Below are 21,686 nucleotides of genomic sequence, written 5' to 3'. Positions count from 1 at the left end.
TTTCAGTCATGTAAAGAACACCCCTTCACCAGTGTAACATTTCCATCACCAATGTCCCAAATCTCCCTCCTTCCCACCCCGCCTGTACTCTAGACAGGCTTTCTTCTTCCCTCATTTATTCACATTATTATGATAGTTCTCAATGTAGTTATTTCTCTAACTAAACTCATCACTCTTTGTAGTGAGTTTCATGTAGTGAGCTGGACCTTCCACTCCTCCTCTCTTTTGTCTCTGAAAATTATTGCAAGAATGTCTTTTATTTTTCTTAAAACCCATAGATGAGTGAGACTATTCTGTGTCTATCTCTCTCCCTCTGACTTATTTCACTCAGCATAATAGATTCCATGCATCCATGTATAGGAAAATTTCATGACTTCATTTCTCCTGACGGCTGCATAATATTCCATTGTGTATATGTACCACAGTTTCTTTAGCCATTCATCCATTGAAGGGCATCTTGGTTGTTTCCAGAGTCTGGCTATTGCAAATAGTGCTGCAATGAATACAGGTGTGAGGAAGGGATTTTTGTATTGTGTTTTTCTGTTCCTAGGGTATATCCCTAGGAGTGGTATAGCTGGATTGTATGGGAGCTCAATTTCCAGTTTTTGAGGAATTTTCATATCACTTTCCATAAAGGTTGGACTAGAAGGTATTCCCACTAGCAGTGGATAAGAGTTCCTTTCTCTCCACATCCCCGCCAGCACTGTTTGTTCTCATTCTTTGTGATGTCTGTGGTGTGGGATGGTACCTCATAGTTGTTTTGATTTGCATCTCCCTGATGATGTTGTGGAGCATTTTTTCATGTGCCTTTTGGCCATTTGTAAATTATTTTTGGTCAAAGTGTCTGTCCATTTCTTTTCCCATTTCTGAAAAGCTTCTGCACCTCAAAGGAAACAGTGCTTAGGATACAAGAGCTACCCACTGAGTGGGAGAAACTGTTCACCCATTACCCGTAAGATAAGGGGCTAATATCCAAAATATACAAGGCACTGACAGAACTTTACAAGGAAAAAACATCCCATAAAAAAAATTCACTGTCATATAAATGTCTATTACATACTGCCAAATAACTCTGGGATCTTAACTAAAGGAAAAAGAACCTGTGTGAAGAGGTAGTAAGAAAAACAGATGATTACTTATCAAATGTAGTGATGGCCAAAAGCTACATTGAAGAGAAAAAACATGACTTGGATGCAGCTATGAAGATAGCAAATGAATTAAAATTGGCACCTTCTCTACAGACATATTGTGACCTAAAACAGGTAATTCTATAATTACATATTTTTAAAAACTAAACTATTTAAGTGTATTTTAAATAAAATCCTAGGATATAGTATTTAAGACATCATACAAAGTATGGTTTCAGATTATCATGACTGATTTTGAATTCTTAGTTTAATTCTAAGACCAAAGTCAATGAATTTAATTAGTATTTTATTATTTGCCATTTAGGGAAATGGTATGGTATTTTGCAATATATACGAGTAAGTAAGATGACAATAAGTTGAAAGTTGACACTTAAGTAAAATATGATCCAGTAATGTGGCTCTGTGGTAGAGTGTGAGGCCATATGTCTCCTCCCTGGTACTGCAAAAACAGAAACAACAAAGAGAGAAACAATAATAGCAATCTAAATGGAACTTTCCATATTTAATTCTAGCTCTCACTTGTTGTGTAAAACTTATTTCAAGAGCTCATTCAGATTTTTTTCTTCTCCCCCACAAATTCCCCATTAAATGTGCAGATCAGAAGGCAAGTTTTAGGTTTATACTGTCATCTATCACATGTCTAAAAGACAGAGTTGGAAAAGGAAAAATAACATGCTGCCCATGAAATTAGCAAGATAGGGCCAACTAACCATAGATCATTTCTACCATTTTTCATTTACTTTTGGAATATTGAACCTAACATTTTTAATTATATACATTTTATTTTCTTATTATCATTTAATATATATTTAAGCACTGTTGTTACAAAATAGTTAATGATTGAGTTTTAGTCATACAATGTACATCACCCTTCACCACTGAACATTCCTTGCCACCAGTGTCCTATTCCCTGCCCACCCTCTTTTCTTTTCCCACTCTTCCCTTCTTTGCCTCTGGGACAGGCATTTTATCTCTTTCTCCCTCTCTTTCCTTTTTTGACAATGTGGTTTGCACTATTGCTAACAAAGGGGTATCATGCATATCACTTTATCCCCTTTCAGCACCCAGTTCTTGTCCAGAGTGATCAGTTCCAACAATCATTGTCACAATGAACCAATTTGAATCTGTTATTTTTAAACTCCTCCAAACTTTGGTTTTTCTGACTCCAGAATCTCTTGAATCTCTAACTTGAAGTAAAAGAGATTACTGCCAGCTTTTGTCATTCTGCCCTCAAACTATAATTCTAAAATCAACAGTCATTTAGGTGCATTACTCATGAAGTAGTACATAGTGAAAAAAAGAAAGCATTTGGTCTTTATCGTAGTTAATGTCATAGGAAGATAGAATTAAAAAAAAGAACATTTAAAGATAACAATGTGGTATAGAAATATTGTAATAATTTTCACTTATATAACTATATAATCTTTATTAACTAGTTCTTTTCTTCTAAAGATTTTTAACTATTTTAGGATATAGCATTACTTTTTAAAATTGAACTTGAATACATTAGTGAAGTGCTTGAATAACTAATTTTTTCTAAAATCTACTCTGTTTTATCAATATTTATAACAAAAAATCAGGCAATAGTGACATTTCTTTTTTTTTAATTTAGATTATCCAAACTTTGAAGTTAACATTTGAGAGTGAATTGTCACAAGTTTCCTCTCTAAAGCAACGAAGCTCTCCCAGGTATGATATCTTAGGAGACATCAACATATATAAAAATACATCAGAACCCAAATATATTTAAGTTGTCAAAAACTATAAAGTAACTATTTGGAGTCACAAATGTTTCTCAAGACAGTGACCAAATTTAAATAAGTGTAATTTATCATAAACTAGGATATTTGTGGCTGGAGCCATGGTGCAAGCAGTAAGGTGTCCCATATGGTCCCCCCAAGCTAGGAGCGATTTCTGAGTGCATAGCCAGGAGTAACCCCTGAGCATCACCAGATATGGCCCAAAAAGCAAAAAATAAACTAGGAAGTTATTAAATGCTTTTATAACTTTCCATTTCAGCAACTCATTTTTACTTAGAAAATGCAATAAGCTTGTACTAGAAATATATTTACTTACATGCTAGATTTTTCTTTTAGGTTTAATATGAATTGCAATGAGATGATCTGTATACTCAACAGTATAGGAAAGATTGAATTTGAGGATTCAACGAAGTAAGTATAAGAATGAAAACATGTCATGTAGCAGGACCTAAAGAACAGTAAAAGTATCTGAGACCAAAAAAAATAGTATATGCATTATTCAAAATCTGAAAAATTATTTAAAGGTTTTAGCACTTTCAGATGATCCTATGTGAAATATATAGAGTCCAGAGAGGCACCTCAGTTGAGCACCTGCCTTGTAGGCATGAAACCAAGATACCAATTCTCCCTTTCCAGGCTATCCTAGGACACTGCTATTTATAATCTCTGGCATCACAATAAAGTCTGTACAATCCCTAGTCATCAACACCATCAAAACAACAAAGATAAGAAAAGGAGGGGGGGGGCCGGGCGGTGGCGCTGGAGGTAAGGTGCCTGCCTTTCCTGCGCTAGCCTAGGACGGACCGCGGTTCGATCCCCCGGCGTCCCATATGGTCCCCCAAGAAGCCAGGAGCAACTTCTGAGCGCATAGCCAGGAGTAACCCCTGAGCGTCACAGGGTGTGGCCCAAAAACAAAAAAAAAAAAAAAGAAAAAAAAGAAAAGGAGGGGGGGGGGAACGATAGAGCTAGAAGTGCTCTGCTTTCAGTAATATATGGCCAAAGTTATCTGTGATGCTAATTTAGCATTAAATTCTGGTTTATTTTTTTGCTAGGTATCACTACCTCAGAAACTGAGATGTTATAGTAGTTATGAGTTAAGCAGATAATAACACAAACAACAATATATATGATTACTATGTAGAATCTAATAGAGATGTAAAGGAAGATGACTGTAGACTGCATGCAAATAATTTGATTCGGTGTGCGTGTCCCGAATCAACTAACGTGTATGACCCAAGTTCAGATTTTTAGGCACAGATTTTGTGCCAGTAAAACTCAACTAATCCTTGAGTATATACGGTATTCTATTTCGCAGATTGACAATTTCTTTAGCTCATCATCTCTTGTTGGACACCTTAGTTGCTTCCAGATTCTGGTTATTGAAAATAGTACTGCAATGAACATAGGAAAGCAGAGGTCATTTTTATATTGTGTTTTTGTATTCCTAGTGTATATTCTAGGAGTGGTATTGCTGGATCATAAGGAAACTCAATTTCCATTTTTAAAAGGAATATCTGAATTGTTTTCCAGAAAGCTTCGACTAGACAGCATTCCCATCAGCAGGGAATGAGTCCCTTTCTTCCCACATTCATGGCAGCACTATTTGCTTTTATTTTTTGTGATGTGTGCCCTTTGTGGTGTGAGATGATACCTCACTATTGTTTTGATTTGCATCTCCCTGATGATAAGTGATGTGGAGCATTTTTCATGTGCCTTTTAGCAATCTGTATTTCTTCATTGAGGAAATGGTTGTTTCTTCTCCCCCATTTTTCGATGGAGTTAGATGCTGTTTTCTTTTTCAGTTCTGTCAGTTCCTTATATATCTTAGATATTAGCCCTTTATCAGATAGATATTGGGTGAATAGTTTCTCCCATTTCATAGGTAGCCTTTGTATCCTAGTTACTATTTCCTTTGAAGAAAAGAAGCTTTTTAGTTAAATGTAGTTCTATTTGTTTATCTCTGCTTCCACTTGCTTGAACAGTGGTGTTCCTCCTTGGAGATGCCTTCAGTCTCAACATCATGGAGTGTTTCACCTATGTTTTTCTCTATATACCTTATGGTTTCAGGAATATCAAGATCTTTATTCCATTTTAACTTTACCTTTGTGTATGGTGTTAATGAGAGGTATGGATTCACCTTTTTTGCATATAATTGACCAGTTTTCCCAATACCACTTGTTGAAGGGGTTTTCCTTGCTCCATCTTTTATTTGTTGCCCCTTTGTCAAAGATTAATTGGTAGTTCACAGAGGGTTAGTCTCAGAATAATCAAGTCTATTTCATTGGTCTGAAGGTCTGTCTTTATTCCAATACTACTCTGTCTTTTTTTTTTTTCTTTTTCTTTTTTTTTTCCGGCGGATGAGTTGTTACACACTCCTTAGCGGATTCCCACTTCCATGGCCACCATCCTGCTACCATGCTGCCTTAATTACTATTACTTTATAGTACAATTTAAAGTTGGAGAAAGTGTTACCTCCCATCTGCTTTCTCTCAAGGATTGCTTTAGCTATTCATGGGCATTTATTGTTCCAAGTGAATTTCAAGAGTGTCTGATCCTCTTCTCTGAAAAATGACATTAGGAGGCCAGAGCAGGGGTGCAGTGGTAGGATGCTTGCCTTGCATGCGGCTGACATAGGACGGACCTCGGTTCAATCCCCTGGAGTCCTATATGGTCCCCCAAGCCAGGAGCGATCTCTAAGCACATAGCCTGAAGTAAACCCCTGAGGTCACCAGGTGTGGCCCAAAAACAAACAGAAAAAGAAAATGATGTGGGTATCCTTAGAGGAATTGCATTAAGTCTATATAATGCCAAAATGACACCCCCTTCTGCCTCAGTTCATAGTGGTGGGGATTGCTTACCTCACAATGCTGTCCTGGGTACTGCCAAACAGATGCCCTCTTCTCAGATTTGGAGCACTGGTGACTAATGAAGGTGAATTCTTTCTCAGCATTCTTTGTTCTCACCATCCTATGTAGGCTCCAGGAACAAAGGAAGTCACAGGGACACAGAAGGGAAGCTTGAACCCAGAGAGCACCAGATACATCCTTTCGAATGGATTTCTGTCCTGGGGATAGATTCCCAAAAGTGGAGTTTCTAAGTCATATGGAAGCTACATTCTAAGTTTACCTTACTGTTTTCCATAAGAGTTGGACCAGACAATATTCCCACCAGAGTGAACGAGACTTTTGATTTTTTTACCTGATTACTGTTGCTAGGACTTCTAACACAAACACAGATCATTCCCAGTATTTTGATATGTGCCATCCTCATTGATATCAGATGATATCTCACTGTTGCCTTGACTTGAATTTCTCTAGTATAAATTATGCTGAACATTGCTTTCATGAGCATATTGCTTTTCCTCAGAGAAGTGTTTGTTCATTTTTCTCTCCTAATTTTTTAAAATATTAGGTATTAAGGTTTTTACTGTTGACCTTGTGAATACTTTATATATCCTGGATAGCAACCTTTTATCTTATGTATTGAGTGCAAATCAGTGGCTTTTATTAGCATGTTTCTCTCTCTCTCTCTTCTTTTTTTTTTTGTTTTTTTGTTTTTTTGTTTTTGGGTCACACCCGGCAACACTCAGAGGTTACTCCTGGCTCTATGCTCAGAAATAGCTCCTGGAAGGCCTGGGGGACCATATGGGATGCCGGGATTCAAACCACTGACCTCCTGCATGCAAGGCAAACACATTACCTCCACGCTATCTCTCAGGCCCCAGAATGTTTCTCTTGCCATACAGAAACATTTTTTTTTTTTTTTTTGGTTTTTGGGTCACACCCAGCACCGCTCAGGGGTTACTCCTGGCTCTATGCTCAGAAATCGCTCCTGGCAGGCTCGGGGGACCATATGGGACGCTGGGATTCGAACCGATGACCTTCTGCATGAAGGGCAAACTCCTTACCCTCCATGCTATCTCTCCGGCCCCCATACAGAAACATTTTAATTTTATGTGTGCTATTTGTTTAGTTTTGGTACATAACCTTTGCATATCATTGAAGACTCTTTGAGGTCTAGGTCTTGGAATGTTCTGCTTATATTTTCCTTAATGTAAATTATGCATTCAAGCCTGATCTCAAGGCCTTTGATCAACTTTGAGTTGACTTTTATATAAGGTGTGAGATATGGGTCCAACTTTAATTTCTTACACTTGATTATCCAATTCTTCCAATACTATTTTTTGGGGAGCAGGGGGGGGGGTCATACCCGGCAATGCTCAGGGGTTACTCTGGCTCCACACTCAGAAATTGCTCCTGGCAAGCTCGGGGACCATATGGGATGCCGGGACTCGAACCAATGACCTTCTGCCCGGTAATGCTCAGGGGTTACTCCTTGCTAAGTGCTCAGAAATCTCTCCTGGCTTGGGGGACCATATGGGATGCTGGGGATCGAACTGAGGTCCATCCTGGATCAGCCGCATGCAAGGCAAAGGCCCTACTGCTGCACTATTACTTCAGCAATATTGCCCAATACTGCTTATTAAAGAGGCTATCTATTCTATTTCATGAAATAAACCAACTACTTTGTAAAAAAAAAATATTAACAGATTGAGGGTTTGACCTTGGATATTCTGTTCAGACTCATTGATTAGAGAGACTGTCTTTAATCAAGTACCACACTTGATCATTATATTTTGTAGTATAGCTTTGAGTATAATTCTCAGTTTCTTCATCAATATAGTTTTGATTATCCACGGTTTTTTATGATTTCACAGAAATTTACAATTGACAAATTTAAAATTGCTAATACTTGAAGAATATTATTTGAATTTGGATAGGGATTGCATTGACTATATTTCAATAGGATGAACATTTTGATGATACTGATTCTTCCAGTCTATACGCATGGAATGTTTTTATATTTCCTAAGGTGTTCTTTGATTTCCTTAAGTGTTTTTGAAGTTTTCAGATCTTTAGCCTCTTTTGTTAAGTTGAATCCTACGTGTTTGTTTTTGGGGTACAATTTTAAATGGAATGGACTCTGATCTCTTTCTGTTCTGATTCATTATTTGCATATAGGCATCCAAACGATTTGAGTATTGTCTTTTTAGCCAGCCATGTGGTTGTAAGAGACTTTTTGTGTTCAGTGTTTATCATTATGTCATCTGCAAATAGAGATAATGTGACTTCTTTTCCAGTTTGGATCCCTTTGATTTCTTTGCCTGATGCTAGGACTTCTAATACAATGTTGAATTGGAGTGGGGAGAGAGAGAGAGAGAGGGAGAGGGAGGGAGGGAAGCAGAGAGAGAGAGAGAGAGAGAGAGAGAGAGAGAGAGAGAGAGAGAGGGAGGGAGGGGGGAGAGGGGGAGGGGGAGAGGGGGAGGGGGAGGGGAGGGGAGGGAGAAAAAGAAATACTCCTTGCCTTGTGTGTTATCTCAGTGGGAATGCTTTCAGTTTTTCATCAATAATACTACTACTATTGGCTATATGGACATTTTATATAGCTGTTACTATAATAGTGGTTCTTTCAACCAGTGTTACATTGTTTGGGGGTTTTGTTGTTTTTAAGTATATATTTTTTTTGTTTGGGGGTCACACCTGGCCGCGCTCAGGGGTTACTCCTGACTCTATGCTCAGAAGTTGCTCCTGGCAAGCTCAGGGGACCATATGGGATGCCGGGATTTGAACCATGGCCGCGCTCAGGGGTTACTCCTGACTCTATGCTCAGAAGTTGCTCCTGGCAGGCTCAGGGGACCATATGGGATGCCGGGATTTGAACCACTGACCTGCATACAAGGCAAACGCTTTACCTCCATGCTATCTCTCCAGACTGTTTTTAAGTATTTTTTAATAAATTCTTTAATTGGATCACCATGAGATACACAGTTACAAAATTGTTTGTGATTGAGTTTTAATCACACAATGTACAAATCCTTCACCAGTGCACATTTCCCACCACCAGTGTTCCAGATTTTCCTTCCCCCACTGCCTGCCTCAGGGAAAGACATTTTTCTTTTTCTTCTCTCTCTCTGTCTCTCTTCCTCTTTTTCTTTTTATTTTAGTCACTGGTTTGCAATATTATTTCTGAAGGGATATCATGCATGAGCTGCAAAGATGGTTCAATATATGAAAATCAATTAATATCTTATATTACATCAGTAAAAGAAAGGATAGAAATCATATCACACATCAGTTGGCTCAGTGAAAGCTTTTGACAAAACCCAGTACCCATTCATGATTTCTTTTACTATGTATTATATGATGTTAATTGATTTGCATATATTGAATCATCCTTGCAATCCTGGAATGAATCAATTCCACTGATCCTAGTATGTTATTTTTTTTGGATGTGCTGTTGGATTCGGTTTGTTGTTCAAAATTTGTTGAGATTTTTTTGAACCGATTTTCATCAGATATATTGGTCTGAAATTTTATTTTTTGGTAGTATCTGTCAGTTTTGAATATCAGTGTAATGAATAAAAAATGTTAGGGAAGGACTCCCATTTCTTTTTTGGAAAAGTTTAAGGATTAGTTGCTGATTCCTGGCAACCCATATAGTAACCTGTGCACTGTCAGAAGTAATTCTGAACATAGAGTCAGAAATAACAGAGTGTTATGGCCCCAAAACAAAATAAAACAAAAATGTTTAAGTCTTTTTAAATAATCATGTGAATAATAAATCTATCAGTTAAATATAAGTTTTTGATATTAATATATATTTAAATGTAGAGAGAGAAGAAAAATGTCTGCCATAGAGTCAGCAAGGGAAGGGCAGGAAGGAAACTGGGGACATTGGTGGCGGAAAATGGACATTGGTGAAGTGTATTGTACATTATATGAATGAAATTTAATCATCAACAACTTTGTAACTATCTCATGGTAATTCAATTAAAGAACTTAATATAAAAATAAAATTTACATTACCTATGAAAAAAGCTATTTCTTTGATAAAAATTTTATACTTCATATTTGATGGCCAAAGTCTGTCAGTTTGTGGAAAAGATAAGGAAATATGATAAGTGAATATTCAGTTTGTGTTAATGGCTGTTGAATCATCATGTCCAAAGAATTCAAACTACTGGTAAAATTTAGCATAGGTGGGTTTCAAGTTATTTGCTGTTAATTGTATTTATTACTTATTCCTATACTTTAGTTTTTGTTTTTGAGACTGACCTGGTGATTATCATGGATTTCTCTTGTCTGCAATCAGGGATCATTCCTAGTGATCTCAGGGACCATCATGGTACCAGGGATCAAGCCCAGATTGGCTGCATGCAAGCAAAGATCTTGCACACTGTACTATTGTTCTGGTCCTCCTTCACTTTATCTTTAAGTCACTTGATAACAAATTTGTTATCTTTAATTCAACCAAGTTAAAATGACTTCTTTTAAAAACCTGCACTCAATGTTCTTTTTGTGGGTCAGTGAAGGGATTGGTCACACCTGGCAATGCTTAGGGTTTACTTCTTGCTATGCTTGGGGACCATGTGGGGTGCTGGAAATCAATCTTTTTTTTTTTTTTGGTAACTCTCAGGGGTTACTCCTGGCTATGCGCTCAGAAGTTGCTCCTGGCTTGGGGGATCATATGGGACACCGGGGGATCAAGCCGGGGATCGAACTGCGGTCCGTCCAAGGCTAGTGCAGGCAGGCAAGGCAGACACCTTACCTCTAGTGCCACCATCCGGCCCCTGAAAATCAATCTTAAGCTAGGTACATGCAAGACAAGCACCTTACCTACTGTGCTATATCTCTCTAGCCCTGCACTCAGTGTTATTTTAGTATCAAATTATTGTGACATAACTATCAAATTCTTTCTTCAGCTTTTTATTGTCTACTCTATACCTTTTCTTTTTTTTAAATATATTTTTTATTTAAGTAACATGATCATATTTGGGTTACAGTCATAACCAGAATACCCTCCTTCACCAGTGCAACATTACCCCCTCCCCCCTTCCCATCCCCTGCCTGTTATCGAGACAGGCATTCTACTACAGTAGTTTGTTTTTAAGTTCAGTAAGTTGTATTTTTTTCCTTAAAGGATAAAAGTAAAAAAATATAGTAAAGGTGTGATAGTGGCAATCACCAATGTTTGCATAGGTCCAGAAAAATGGAGAAAATGGGAGAAAAAATCCTTGACCTGATTACAAAAAGGCCTCACCCCAGAAGTTTATTGGCATAAGACAGACTCTGGGTTCTAGGCATACCAGTCTATCCAACTCCAGTCATTCTCAAGGTCCTGGTGAAACTTTTTCACACTTTAGCTATAGTTGGTATCAGACTTTTATATTTAAAGACTCTGGATTCTGTGTACTCTATACCTTTTCATTGACCTATTAAAACCCTGGTTTGCTTGGGATTGGAACAGATAGATACATTTTTGAGGGTAATAAAAGGTTTCAAAATTATATTGTGATTATGGTTGCACAATTCTTTAAATTTAATGAAAATTAGTTTATTCATATGCAAATTATACATCAGTAAAGTTGGCCTTGGCGGGTTATTTTTTGAAGGGCCACACCTGGCTCTTCACTCGGGAATTTCTTCTAGTGGTGCCTGGGGAACCATATAGAATATCAGAGATTGAACCTGGTCGGTCGCTTGCGAGGAAAAAGCCCTATCTTGTTATACTATCACTCTGGCCCCAGTAAAGCTGTTTAAAAATATTGTTAGCACCTATTTAACTTTATCCTTTGTGACTAAGTATTATCTGTAAGATGGGGGGTATAGACATTTAATTTATATTATTTAAAGTAGCTATGTGCCTCTGTTTTTCAACAGATATGATCCCCAAGAAAAGAAAACTAGACAGAAGGCTCAAAAAAAAAATAACAGTAAAAAGGAATTTTCTTCTCAGGATACATACCCATCACTACAGAAGAAAAAGTTTGACCTGTCAGTCCTAACTGACAAAACAGCATCATCTCCTTTGCAAAGGGAAAGTAATAATGTGCTTTTAGATGTAAAAATATTACAGCCATCTAAAGAAGTGGTTTCAGCTACATCCCCTAAAATTGTTGGTGTTCTTCCTCAAATGGGCTCCAGTCCTGATGTGATAATTGAGGAAATTATTGAAGAAAACGTGGAAAGTGAGTAAAAAGACAAAAATAAGTCAACAGATTTTTGTATCTGAGTTAAAAGCAAAATTATCATTTTCTACTTCCCATAATGCAAATAAATATGCTCTTAATAACTGTACTACTCTTTATGGGTTACTGCCCAGAGATTTCATGTCTCTTCTTTTATTTTCCAGAGTTAGGAAAATTTATTTTTAATGCAGTAAGATGGCCAGGCTTTCAGTAAAATTTACATTGTGGCTTATTAGGGCATTATTTTTTTAGTTTCCCTCTTTAAATCTTTTATAAAAGAGGAAAATATAAATACATTATATTTGTAAGATGCAGTATCTAGTTTTGTCTTTGAATTTAATGATTTTTTTAATCTTTGGAGTATAAAACAAATTATTATGAATACATTATTTTATAACACATGATTACAATTCAGTCACCAATGTTGATAACATGTTGGGCCTGTTTGATGACTGTGGTATATTACTGTGAAGTTATATTGCTCTACAATATATGGGTTTCAGGTGTACATCATTATAAATCAATCCTGCCTTCATTATACTGTTGCTTCCCTTTACCTGATTTATCCAGTCTCTCTCTTTATATTCTTTTCCTTGTAGTTCCCTCTAACTTGGTTTTATAATCTTGATTTTTGTCTTGTTCATTTATGATTTGTTTTTTTGTTTGTTTTTTGGACCACACCTGGTGACACTCAGGGATTACTCCAGGCTGTGCACTCATAAATCGCTCCTGGCTTGGGGGACAATCTGGGGCACTGGGGGATCAAACCACTATCCATCCTAGGCTAGCATTAGCAAGGCAGACACCTTACCGCTCTGCACCACCACTCCAACCTCATGATTTGTTTTCTTAGTATCACATATGAGTGAAACCATTTGGTGTTTCAGAATGACATTTGAATACCAAAAAAAAGTGTCTTTTCTCTTATTTCTAGTATCTTATTATCACTACAGTCTCAGGTATCTTGCCATTCCAGTATTTTTACTGGAATAAATAGCAAGTTGCCACTTTTAGCTTAATAAAATAAATAGATTTGCCTTTATTTTTATTTTATGAAACATTTATTCACAGATTATCCCCTGGAGATGCTCAAATATTCAAAAAAGCCTCTGAAAAATTTGTCTGTTAACTTTGGATTAAAATCAGGTACAACTGTCAGCTTATTGTACTAGAGATGTTGTCTAAATAGAAATTCTTCAATAGCATTTGACAGGAAATGAATTTAGGGATAACTACAACTTTTCAGAATAAAATTTTTGGCTTGTAAATTTCTTTTTACTTGTAAAAATGTTTCTGAATTTTTTTTGTTTGTTTGTTTTTGGGTCACACCCAGCAACGCTTAGGGGTTACCCCTGGCTCCACGCTCAAAATCACTCCTGGCAGGCTCGGGGACCATATGGGATGCCGGGATTCAAACCACCGTCCTTCTGCGTCTAAGGCAAATGCCTTAACACTGTGCTCTCTCTCTGGCCCCAATGTTTCTGAAATTTTAATGCTTCTATCAACTGTCTTCCCTGTTACACATTTTCCTGTCCTCAACATTGATTGCCATTATGGTTTGTGATCTCTACTAGATAATTAAAACTGCATTTGTTCAACGTTTTTCTTCTATCTATAGTTGGATGCTCAAATTTAAACCCTATAATCTTTTTTTAATATTTTGCTAAACAAAGCATCTATATTGTTCAAAAATTAAAATAGTGTGAAACTTTTTCTAACCTTTATTCCAGTTTATGCAGTATTTCGCTACCAGAGTATCCTTATGCATATACGAACATACAAATACATTTTTTTCAACTTTTTGGTTTTTACTAACAGTGGTCCTCAAACTATGGCCCGCGGGCCACATATTGTATTTGTATCTGTTTTGTTTCTTCATTGCAAAATAATATATATGCAGTGTGCATAAGAATTTGCTCATAAGTTTTGTTTTTACTATAGTCAGACCCTCCAATGGTCTAAGGGACAGTGAACTGACCCCCTGTTTAAAAAGTTTGAGGACCCCTGCTTTACAGCATAGCATACCATCCACACTATTCTTTCTTTCTGATAGAGGTCTTTTCACTTGGCTTAATTACTATATTAGTTGCTTAATTAGAAACACCTGGCTTAATTACTGTAGCCAATAAGTTTCTCATTGCCTTTTACTGTACCACCACCCTGTTGTCCCAAATTCTTAATATGCATATAAATAAATTCTGATGATGATATACTGGCCAGCTAATCATTTAATATATTTTACAAGTTAAAATATTTGTAGTTCAGGTTTATTTGTTTGAGGAATTTATTATTAAAAGTACCTATTTGTTTTATCTGCTTTGTTACTGCTTAGTTAAGCAGTGTTTGGTCCCTTCATAGTGTGTCTAAATATTCTACTCTTTCACAGAATATTGATTCAAATTTTGTAATTCTTTCCTAACATATTATTTGTTAATATTGTTTAAAATTCTTATCCAGGTTCTCCTGAGCTAGTTTTTGTAAGCCATGTGATACATCCTTGCCACTTCTATGTTCGGAAGTATTCACAAATAAATGATGTTACAATACTGGAAAAGAAGGTGAATCATTTTTGTTGTAAAAGTCTACACCTTGATCCTTCAGACACTTTGGAGCTAGGTAATGAAATTATTCTAAGTAAAATATAAAGGGTTTTTTGGGAGAGGGCCATTTGGTGGTTTTTGTTTTGTTTTAAGCTTTGGGGTCACACTTGACAGTGCTTAGGGTCTGGCTCTGTACTTGAGGAATCATATGGGATATTGGGGGTTGAACCCAGGTAAGCCACATGCAAGGCAAGTGCCCTATCTGGTGTGTTATTGCTCCAGTCCCAGTAAAAAATACAAAGCTTAATTAGATACTCTTAGTATTTGGCTAATCAATATAGGCTTTTTATAATGTGGATTCATATCGGCATAAAATTTCTGGCATTGTTTAATGTAAAGTTAAATTGTAAGTAAATTGGCTAAAATTAAATTGGCTGTTGAAACTTTGGGACATTGGTGGATGGACACTAGTGATGATTTTGGAATTGGAACATTGCCCGAATTTGGGGGGGCGGGGTTTGGACCACACTCGGTGACTCTCAGGGGTTACTCCTGGCTATGCGCGCAGAAGTCGCTCCTAGCTTTGGGGACCATATGGGACGCCAGGAGATCGAACTGTGGTCCATCCTAGGCTAGCGCTGGCAAGGCAGACACCTTACCTCTAGCGGCCACCATGCCAGCCCCCATTGCCTGAATTTAACAGTTTTGTAAATCACTGCACTAAAATGAAAATGGAAAAATACTTCATCGACATTGTAAACATGATAAAGCTATTTATTTATGTACATGTTTAATAAATACAGTTTTTGTATTTTTATAAGTTTATAGCCATTTAACAGTAACCACATCTGTGCCATGAATATATCCCTCATTTCCAAAAGCTTTACTGTTGAATGCAATATATGCATTATTTGCTCTATTAGAGTGTAAAGTGCATTGAGTTGTGTGTTTTGCATCTCATCTCCAATAAAAACTCTGACTCCCAGCTGATTCCTCATAGCATGACTTAGAGAGATGGAACTAATGTTTGTGTGTATAAAAATTAGAGCTTGATGATACCCATTCAGTAACAGCATAGCAAACTGCAATGCCTAAAAGGGAATAAAGGAAGATGAAGAGACAAAGAGGGAGAGACAGAGAGAATAAGCCATAGAAGTGGGATAGGGGGTGAGCAATAAGGAAACTGGGAACATTGGTGGTAAAAATGGGCAACTGGTAAAGGGATGGATATTGGAACATTGTATGAAACTCAATCATGAACTACTTTGTAACTAAGAATCTCATTGTGATTTAATTTAGAAAAATTAATAAGATTCAAAGAGCAAAAAGTAAGGCTTATTAGGTATTATCCAATATAAATACTGATTATTGTCCCTTTCTCTATTCAGGTACAAGAATATTTGTGAAAAGTATTGAAAATAGAAAATGGTGTCGAGGAATTATTACTAAATTAATTCCAAAAGAAAGTGAAGATACTAGAAAACCTGGTGGTCCAACCAAATTCTCAGTCTGTGAAATTGCACTAATACAAATATTCATGGTAGATATTGGAAATTCTGAAGTCCTAATTGTTTCAAGGTATTTTATGATTATTATGATTATTTCATTTATTTATGAGTTACATTGTCTTTTTTATTTACGAAATTAGTAATGTGTTATACATTATCACTGTTACTAGGTGGGGACCTAATAAAAAGATACACAATTTAAAAATGTATGCAAATAAAAATTAAAAATATACTATTTACAAGTCCCATTCAAGAATCTACCTTACTTAATACTTAAAAGACTGTGAAGTAGTACTAGATATGGTGAAAGGGAGAAACTTGTTTGGTTTATTACTCATTTTTCTCCTCCCCACTTCCAGCCTTCAACCTCCACTGCCATCGACAGTCTGCCTCTAGATCACATTCTGTGACCAGAACCCTAGGAAGTCAGATCAAATCTAAAAACTTACAGGTCTCCTGTAGAGAAATCTAGAACCATTTCCAGACTGGGGTTTTATAAACAGATAGTTGTCTTTCTCCCACAAGAAGGAAAAAGCTGCTGGACATCTGATCTCAGTCCTGGATGCCCATTGGAATCACCCAAGAAGACCTAATTCATGATGGACCCCATCCCACACCAACTGAAACCTGATCTCCAGAGATGGAATTTGCTGTCAGGCCTAGAGACTCCCCAGGTGGCTCAGTTGTCTAACAAGGGTTATGACTAGTGTATTAGTGAAAATCCCATCATGTCATGTGAGGTTAGTGAATTAGGACTTTTAACACAAGTAAAGAAATGGGCAAATTGAGGTTGGAGCAATAGTACAGCTGTAGGGCATTTGCCTTGCAAGCAGATGACCCTGGACTGACCTGGGTTTGATCCCCATCATCTCGAATGTTTCCCTGAGTCAGGAGTGATATCTGAGCAGAGAGCCAGGAGTAGTCCCTAAATGCCACCCGATGTGGCCCCAACACAGCAACAAATGAACAAACAAAAGAAATGTGCAGGGGGCTGGAGAGATAGCACAGCAGTAGGGTGCTTGCCTTGCAAGCAGCGGAACCAGGATGGAGGGTGGTTCGAATCCGGTAATTCCTTATAGTCCCCTGAGGCTGCCAGGAGCTATTTCTGAGCATAGAGCCAGGAGTAAACCCTGAGTGCCTCCGGGTGTAACCCAAAAACAAAACAAAACAGAAAAAGAAATGTGCAAGTTAAAGCCCAAGCAAGTTCTTAGTGTCATGACTGGGACTTCAAGTTTTATTTGGATTCGTTTTTGTTTTGTTTTGTTTTAACCTGGATTCTTGCTTTAGACCAGGCACTGATTGATCATCAATGTTCTTGCCTTGCTGTCACTGTCACTTCCGAAACTGAATTTGTTTTCAGGGGAATTGTTCTCGAGGCCAAATTCAGCTGAAAGATAATGTCTACTGAGGTGTGGCAAACAAAAGCAGCAAATATCTCTTTGACCAAAAACATTCCCAAAGGAGGTTTTGAGTAGATGATTTAAGATTATAGCAACAAGGCAGAAGAGCTGTTTCTCTTGTCAAGTACTGCATTGGTTATTTTGATGACAAACATATGGTTAATACCCTAAGTGACAATAATGAAGAGGTTGAATTATGCAAAAAAAATAAAAAAATATCTGCCTGCAAAAATATGCATAAACATGGTTCCTGTACTAGAAAACAGTTAAACTCAGCTACACATTTTAATAAATATTATGCATAATTTCTTACCAGTTATTTATAATCTAGCTATGAAATTATGTAAGTATCGACTGCTTTAGTAATCATTTCTAAGTTTAAGTGTAAAATTTTACACTTGATTGTAATGTCATGTAATGTTTTTAAAAGTGTTACTATGGGCATTTTTCTACAAATAAAGACTAGATTTAAAAAAATAAATATATATGCAAATTTAAGTACTCTTTTGGGTTGCCACCAAAAATGATACTTTAGGGGCTGAAGCGGTAGGGCATTTGCCTTGCACGTCATCAGCCCAGGATGGACCCGGATTCAACCCCAGCATCCCATATGGTTCCCTGAGCTTGCCAGGAGTGAGTGCAGAGCCAGAATTAATCTCTGAGCGCCACCAGGTGTTGCCCCAAAACAAACAAACAACAACAAAAAAAAATACTTTCAGAAAGAATGTTTCATTTGGCTCCAGGATGATTGAGTAAAATTAAATCTTTATTGGGTCTGTAGAAATAGTAGTACATCAGCTAAGTGGCCAAACACAGTTTGATCCCTAGCTTTTAATATGGCCCCCTGCACATTTCTCCGAGTGATACTCTTGGCACAGAGCCAAGAGTAAGTCCTGACTAAGCACAGCCAGGTGTGACACAAGAACAAAAAAAAAATATCAGTTCCATAATAAAATGGCATAATATATAGCTCATGTTAGATCAACTTTTTACCTCAGTTTTCAATGAAAACGGATTGAAATATTTTAGTAAGGACCAGTATCAACTATAGTATGGGCACTTTATAATATGGCTATAACTGTAAACTAGATTTCTGTTTGGATGTGGTCCTTATCTCTTAAGTTGCAACTGAATGTGAAATACAATTCAGGTAGAGGCTGTTGAAATTTAATTCTAGAGGTATAAATAACATTTATTTATAAAAAAGTATACCAAATTTATATAGCAAGGAAGTATGAATAGGAATATAATTTTTTAGAATATTGGACTTATCCTTAGAAATATATACTTTGGGGAGACTAAGTTTGGGTTTGAATATTATTAACATTAACTGTTACTTGATTCTACTTAGAGTTGGTGATACCCATGTGAAATCAGAACACATTGCTGAGAATCATATAGTATTAAATGACTTATGTCTAATTCTAAGGAAGTCTGATCCATATATCGAAAGTTTATTGAAAGACATCCCGCCATTAGCACAGCAATGCTCGCTGAAAGACATTGTTCCACAGAATTCAGTAAGTGATTTATTTTTTTCTTCAGGGGTTAAATATTACATTTTCAGCTGTGTATAACCAGTCATATTGTGTGCATATGTTCAAGGCATATTTTCTCTTTATGAAGGAAAATTTTACGTAAATAACTTAGAAACAATATAATATGAAATGAACTTCAGTTTACATTAATTAGAAATGTTCTTGATGACAAATTGAATTTACAGGCATGTATTAAAATAATGAAAAATAAAATTCAGGAAAACTAACTTTTTAAATTAGTAAATCTGGAGAAATTTTATAGAGTGGTGTGTTGTTTTACATCCATTTAATTGCCATTTACATAGTATTCCACTTGTGACCAATATTGCATTCTTCTTTCTATTAATATCTGTTCGCTAGCAGCATTGTAAACTGGGAGATAGGAGTTCTATGAAAAACTATTTAAAGTGGGGCCGGAGCGGTACGCTAGCTGTGGTTCGATCCCCTGGTGTCCCATATGGCCCCCAAGCCAGAAGCGATTTCCGAGCGCATAGCGTCACTGGGTGTGGCCCAAAAAACAGCAACAACAAAAAATTTAAAGTATATCAGTGGTCCTCAAGCTTTTTAAATAGGGGGCCAGTTCACTTTCCCTCAGACCACTGTAGGGCCGAACTATAGTAAAAACAAAAACTATGAACAAATTTCTATGCACACTCCATATGTCTTATTTTGAAGTGAAGAAACAAAATGGGAACAAATACAATATGTGGCCCGTGGGCTATAAGGGTGAAGACCACTGATTTATATTATTATAAAGCCTACAAGAGCATGAGTTTGCATCTTTGTTTATCATTATACTCCCAGAACTTAGAAGAGCTTCTAATATGTTGAATAGCATAAATTCAATAGTTAATTAGTAGCACTTATGTCTTCCTCAAAATTAAAAAAAAATAACCATATTTTTTCAAAATTGATACCTTTTTTACAGGTATAGAAATTTAAAATATAAATAGTATGACTAAATTTGCTGATTTATACTTAATAAATTTTACACTTAATAAATCTTACAGACACAATTTAGTAAGAGTCGAGAGAGGAGAATTAAGAAAAAAAAATTTATTGAATTGCTGTGAAATACAGTCATTCATTATTGAGTCTCAGGTGTATGATGTTTCAATACCAGTCTTTTTACCAGTGTCCCTTTTCCTCCACCAGTGCCCCAAGTTCCCTCTTCTCCACCAGCCTCTCTGACATTTTTTTTGGTTTCTTTATTCCTTTTAGGCACTGATTTACAATACTGTTACTAATAAGGTGTCATGCATATTGATTTATTTCATTACAGCACCCAGTTTTTACCCAAAATGACCACTTGCCTCTATCATTAATAGTGGCCCGTATCCAACCAATTTTCCCTTTCCTCTAGTAGCAAGCTTCCTACTAAGGACTAGTTCTCCTATTCTTCATTTCTATTGCCTGTGGGCATTAGTTATTCTCTAATTAGGTTTTGTATTATATATCCCTTTATATGAGTAAGATCATTCTGTGTCTATCCCTCTCCCTCTGTCTCATTTGACTCCATATCTAACTACGTATAAGCAAATCTCATGACTTTATTTTTTTCACTGACAGCTGTGTGGCATTTAGTTGTGTTGATGTACTACAGTTTCTTTATCTACTTATCTGTTCTTTGACAACTGGGTTTTTTTTTCCAGATTCTGATTATTAAGAATAATGCTGCAAGGCCAAAGAGTCGGCACAGCAGTAGGGCTTTTGCCTTGCATACAGCTGAACCGGGAGGGACAGTTTGATTCCTGGCATCCCATATAGTCCCCCAGCCTGCCAAGGATGGTTTCTGAATGCAGAGCAGGAGTAACCCCTGAGCACCACCGATATATGGCCTAAAAATCAATCAATCAATAATTAAAGTTAAAAAACAAAAAGAAGAAGAATGCTGCAATGAACATAGGAGTGCAGATGTCTTTTCTGCATTGTGGTGTTAGGCCCTTAGGGTGTACTCACAGGAATGGAAATGCTGATTCATATAGAGAAGCTCAGTTTCTAGTAGTTTTTTGAGGAATATCTATTATTGTCTTCCAAAAAGTTTGGACCAGTCTATATTCCAATCAGTAGTGAATGAGAGTATCTTTTCTCCAACATCTATGTCAATACTGGTTGTTCTTGCTCTTTTTGATGAGTGCCAGTATCTCTGATTGTGAGGGGATGTTTCCATTTCCTCATGTTTTCTTTTGTTTTTTAAAATTGTGTTTTGTACTTTCCTTCGTAAAGTTCTTTTGCCTCTACAGGTAAGCCTGTTCCTAGGTTATTGATTCTCTAAGAGACAGTTGTGAATGGATTATTCTTCAGATATCTCTAATTGTTATATAGACAAGCTATGAACTTTGTATGGTAGTTTTGTAGCTTGCCAATTACTACACAAATATTTCGTTTCTAAGCTTTTCCATGACTTTAGGGTTTTCTAAATATAGCATCATGCCATTCACAAATAGCAAAAGTTTGACCTCCTTTCCTGTCTGGATGCACTATAATATGGCAAGTATATACTATACTGAATAGAGAGTGGGTAACCTTATCTTTCCTAATTACATTAAGTTAAAGCATTTAGTTTTCCCCCTTTTACTATAATGTTTGCTGTGGGCTTGTGGTAACCACATTGAGGAAACTGCATACAATTCCTATTCTTTGAGAGGTGGGTTTTTTTTTTACCATGAATGTGTCTTTCCAAATGCTTTCTCTGCAATTGAGAGGTTTTTTTTCTTGTATTGATATTGTGTATTACATTGACTGACTTATTGTGTTAAACCAT

The 21,686-nt window shown here is 36.6% G+C and overlaps 1 protein-coding gene across 1 annotated transcript in view; it reads left to right on the top strand.

The window, feature by feature from the left end:
• The window catches only part of RNF17 (ring finger protein 17), a 180,713-nt gene that overhangs the window by 47,805 nt on the left and 111,222 nt on the right, over nucleotides 1–21,686 (top strand). Inside the window, exons 7-13 of the mRNA XM_049781640.1 lie at nucleotides 1,091–1,262; nucleotides 2,761–2,837; nucleotides 3,245–3,319; nucleotides 11,629–11,936; nucleotides 14,394–14,552; nucleotides 15,865–16,054; nucleotides 18,736–18,904. Coding sequence (XP_049637597.1) covers nucleotides 1,091–1,262; nucleotides 2,761–2,837; nucleotides 3,245–3,319; nucleotides 11,629–11,936; nucleotides 14,394–14,552; nucleotides 15,865–16,054; nucleotides 18,736–18,904 — 1,150 coding nt within the window. The remainder of the gene's footprint in view (nucleotides 1–1,090; nucleotides 1,263–2,760; nucleotides 2,838–3,244; nucleotides 3,320–11,628; nucleotides 11,937–14,393; nucleotides 14,553–15,864; nucleotides 16,055–18,735; nucleotides 18,905–21,686) is intronic.

The sequence above is a fragment of the Suncus etruscus genome, chromosome 10, assembly GCF_024139225.1.
Source record: "Suncus etruscus isolate mSunEtr1 chromosome 10, mSunEtr1.pri.cur, whole genome shotgun sequence".
Lineage (NCBI taxonomy): Eukaryota > Metazoa > Chordata > Mammalia > Eulipotyphla > Soricidae > Suncus > Suncus etruscus.
The sequence above is the reverse complement of the archived record's forward strand: the minus strand, read 5'-3'. Positions and strand labels throughout refer to the sequence as shown.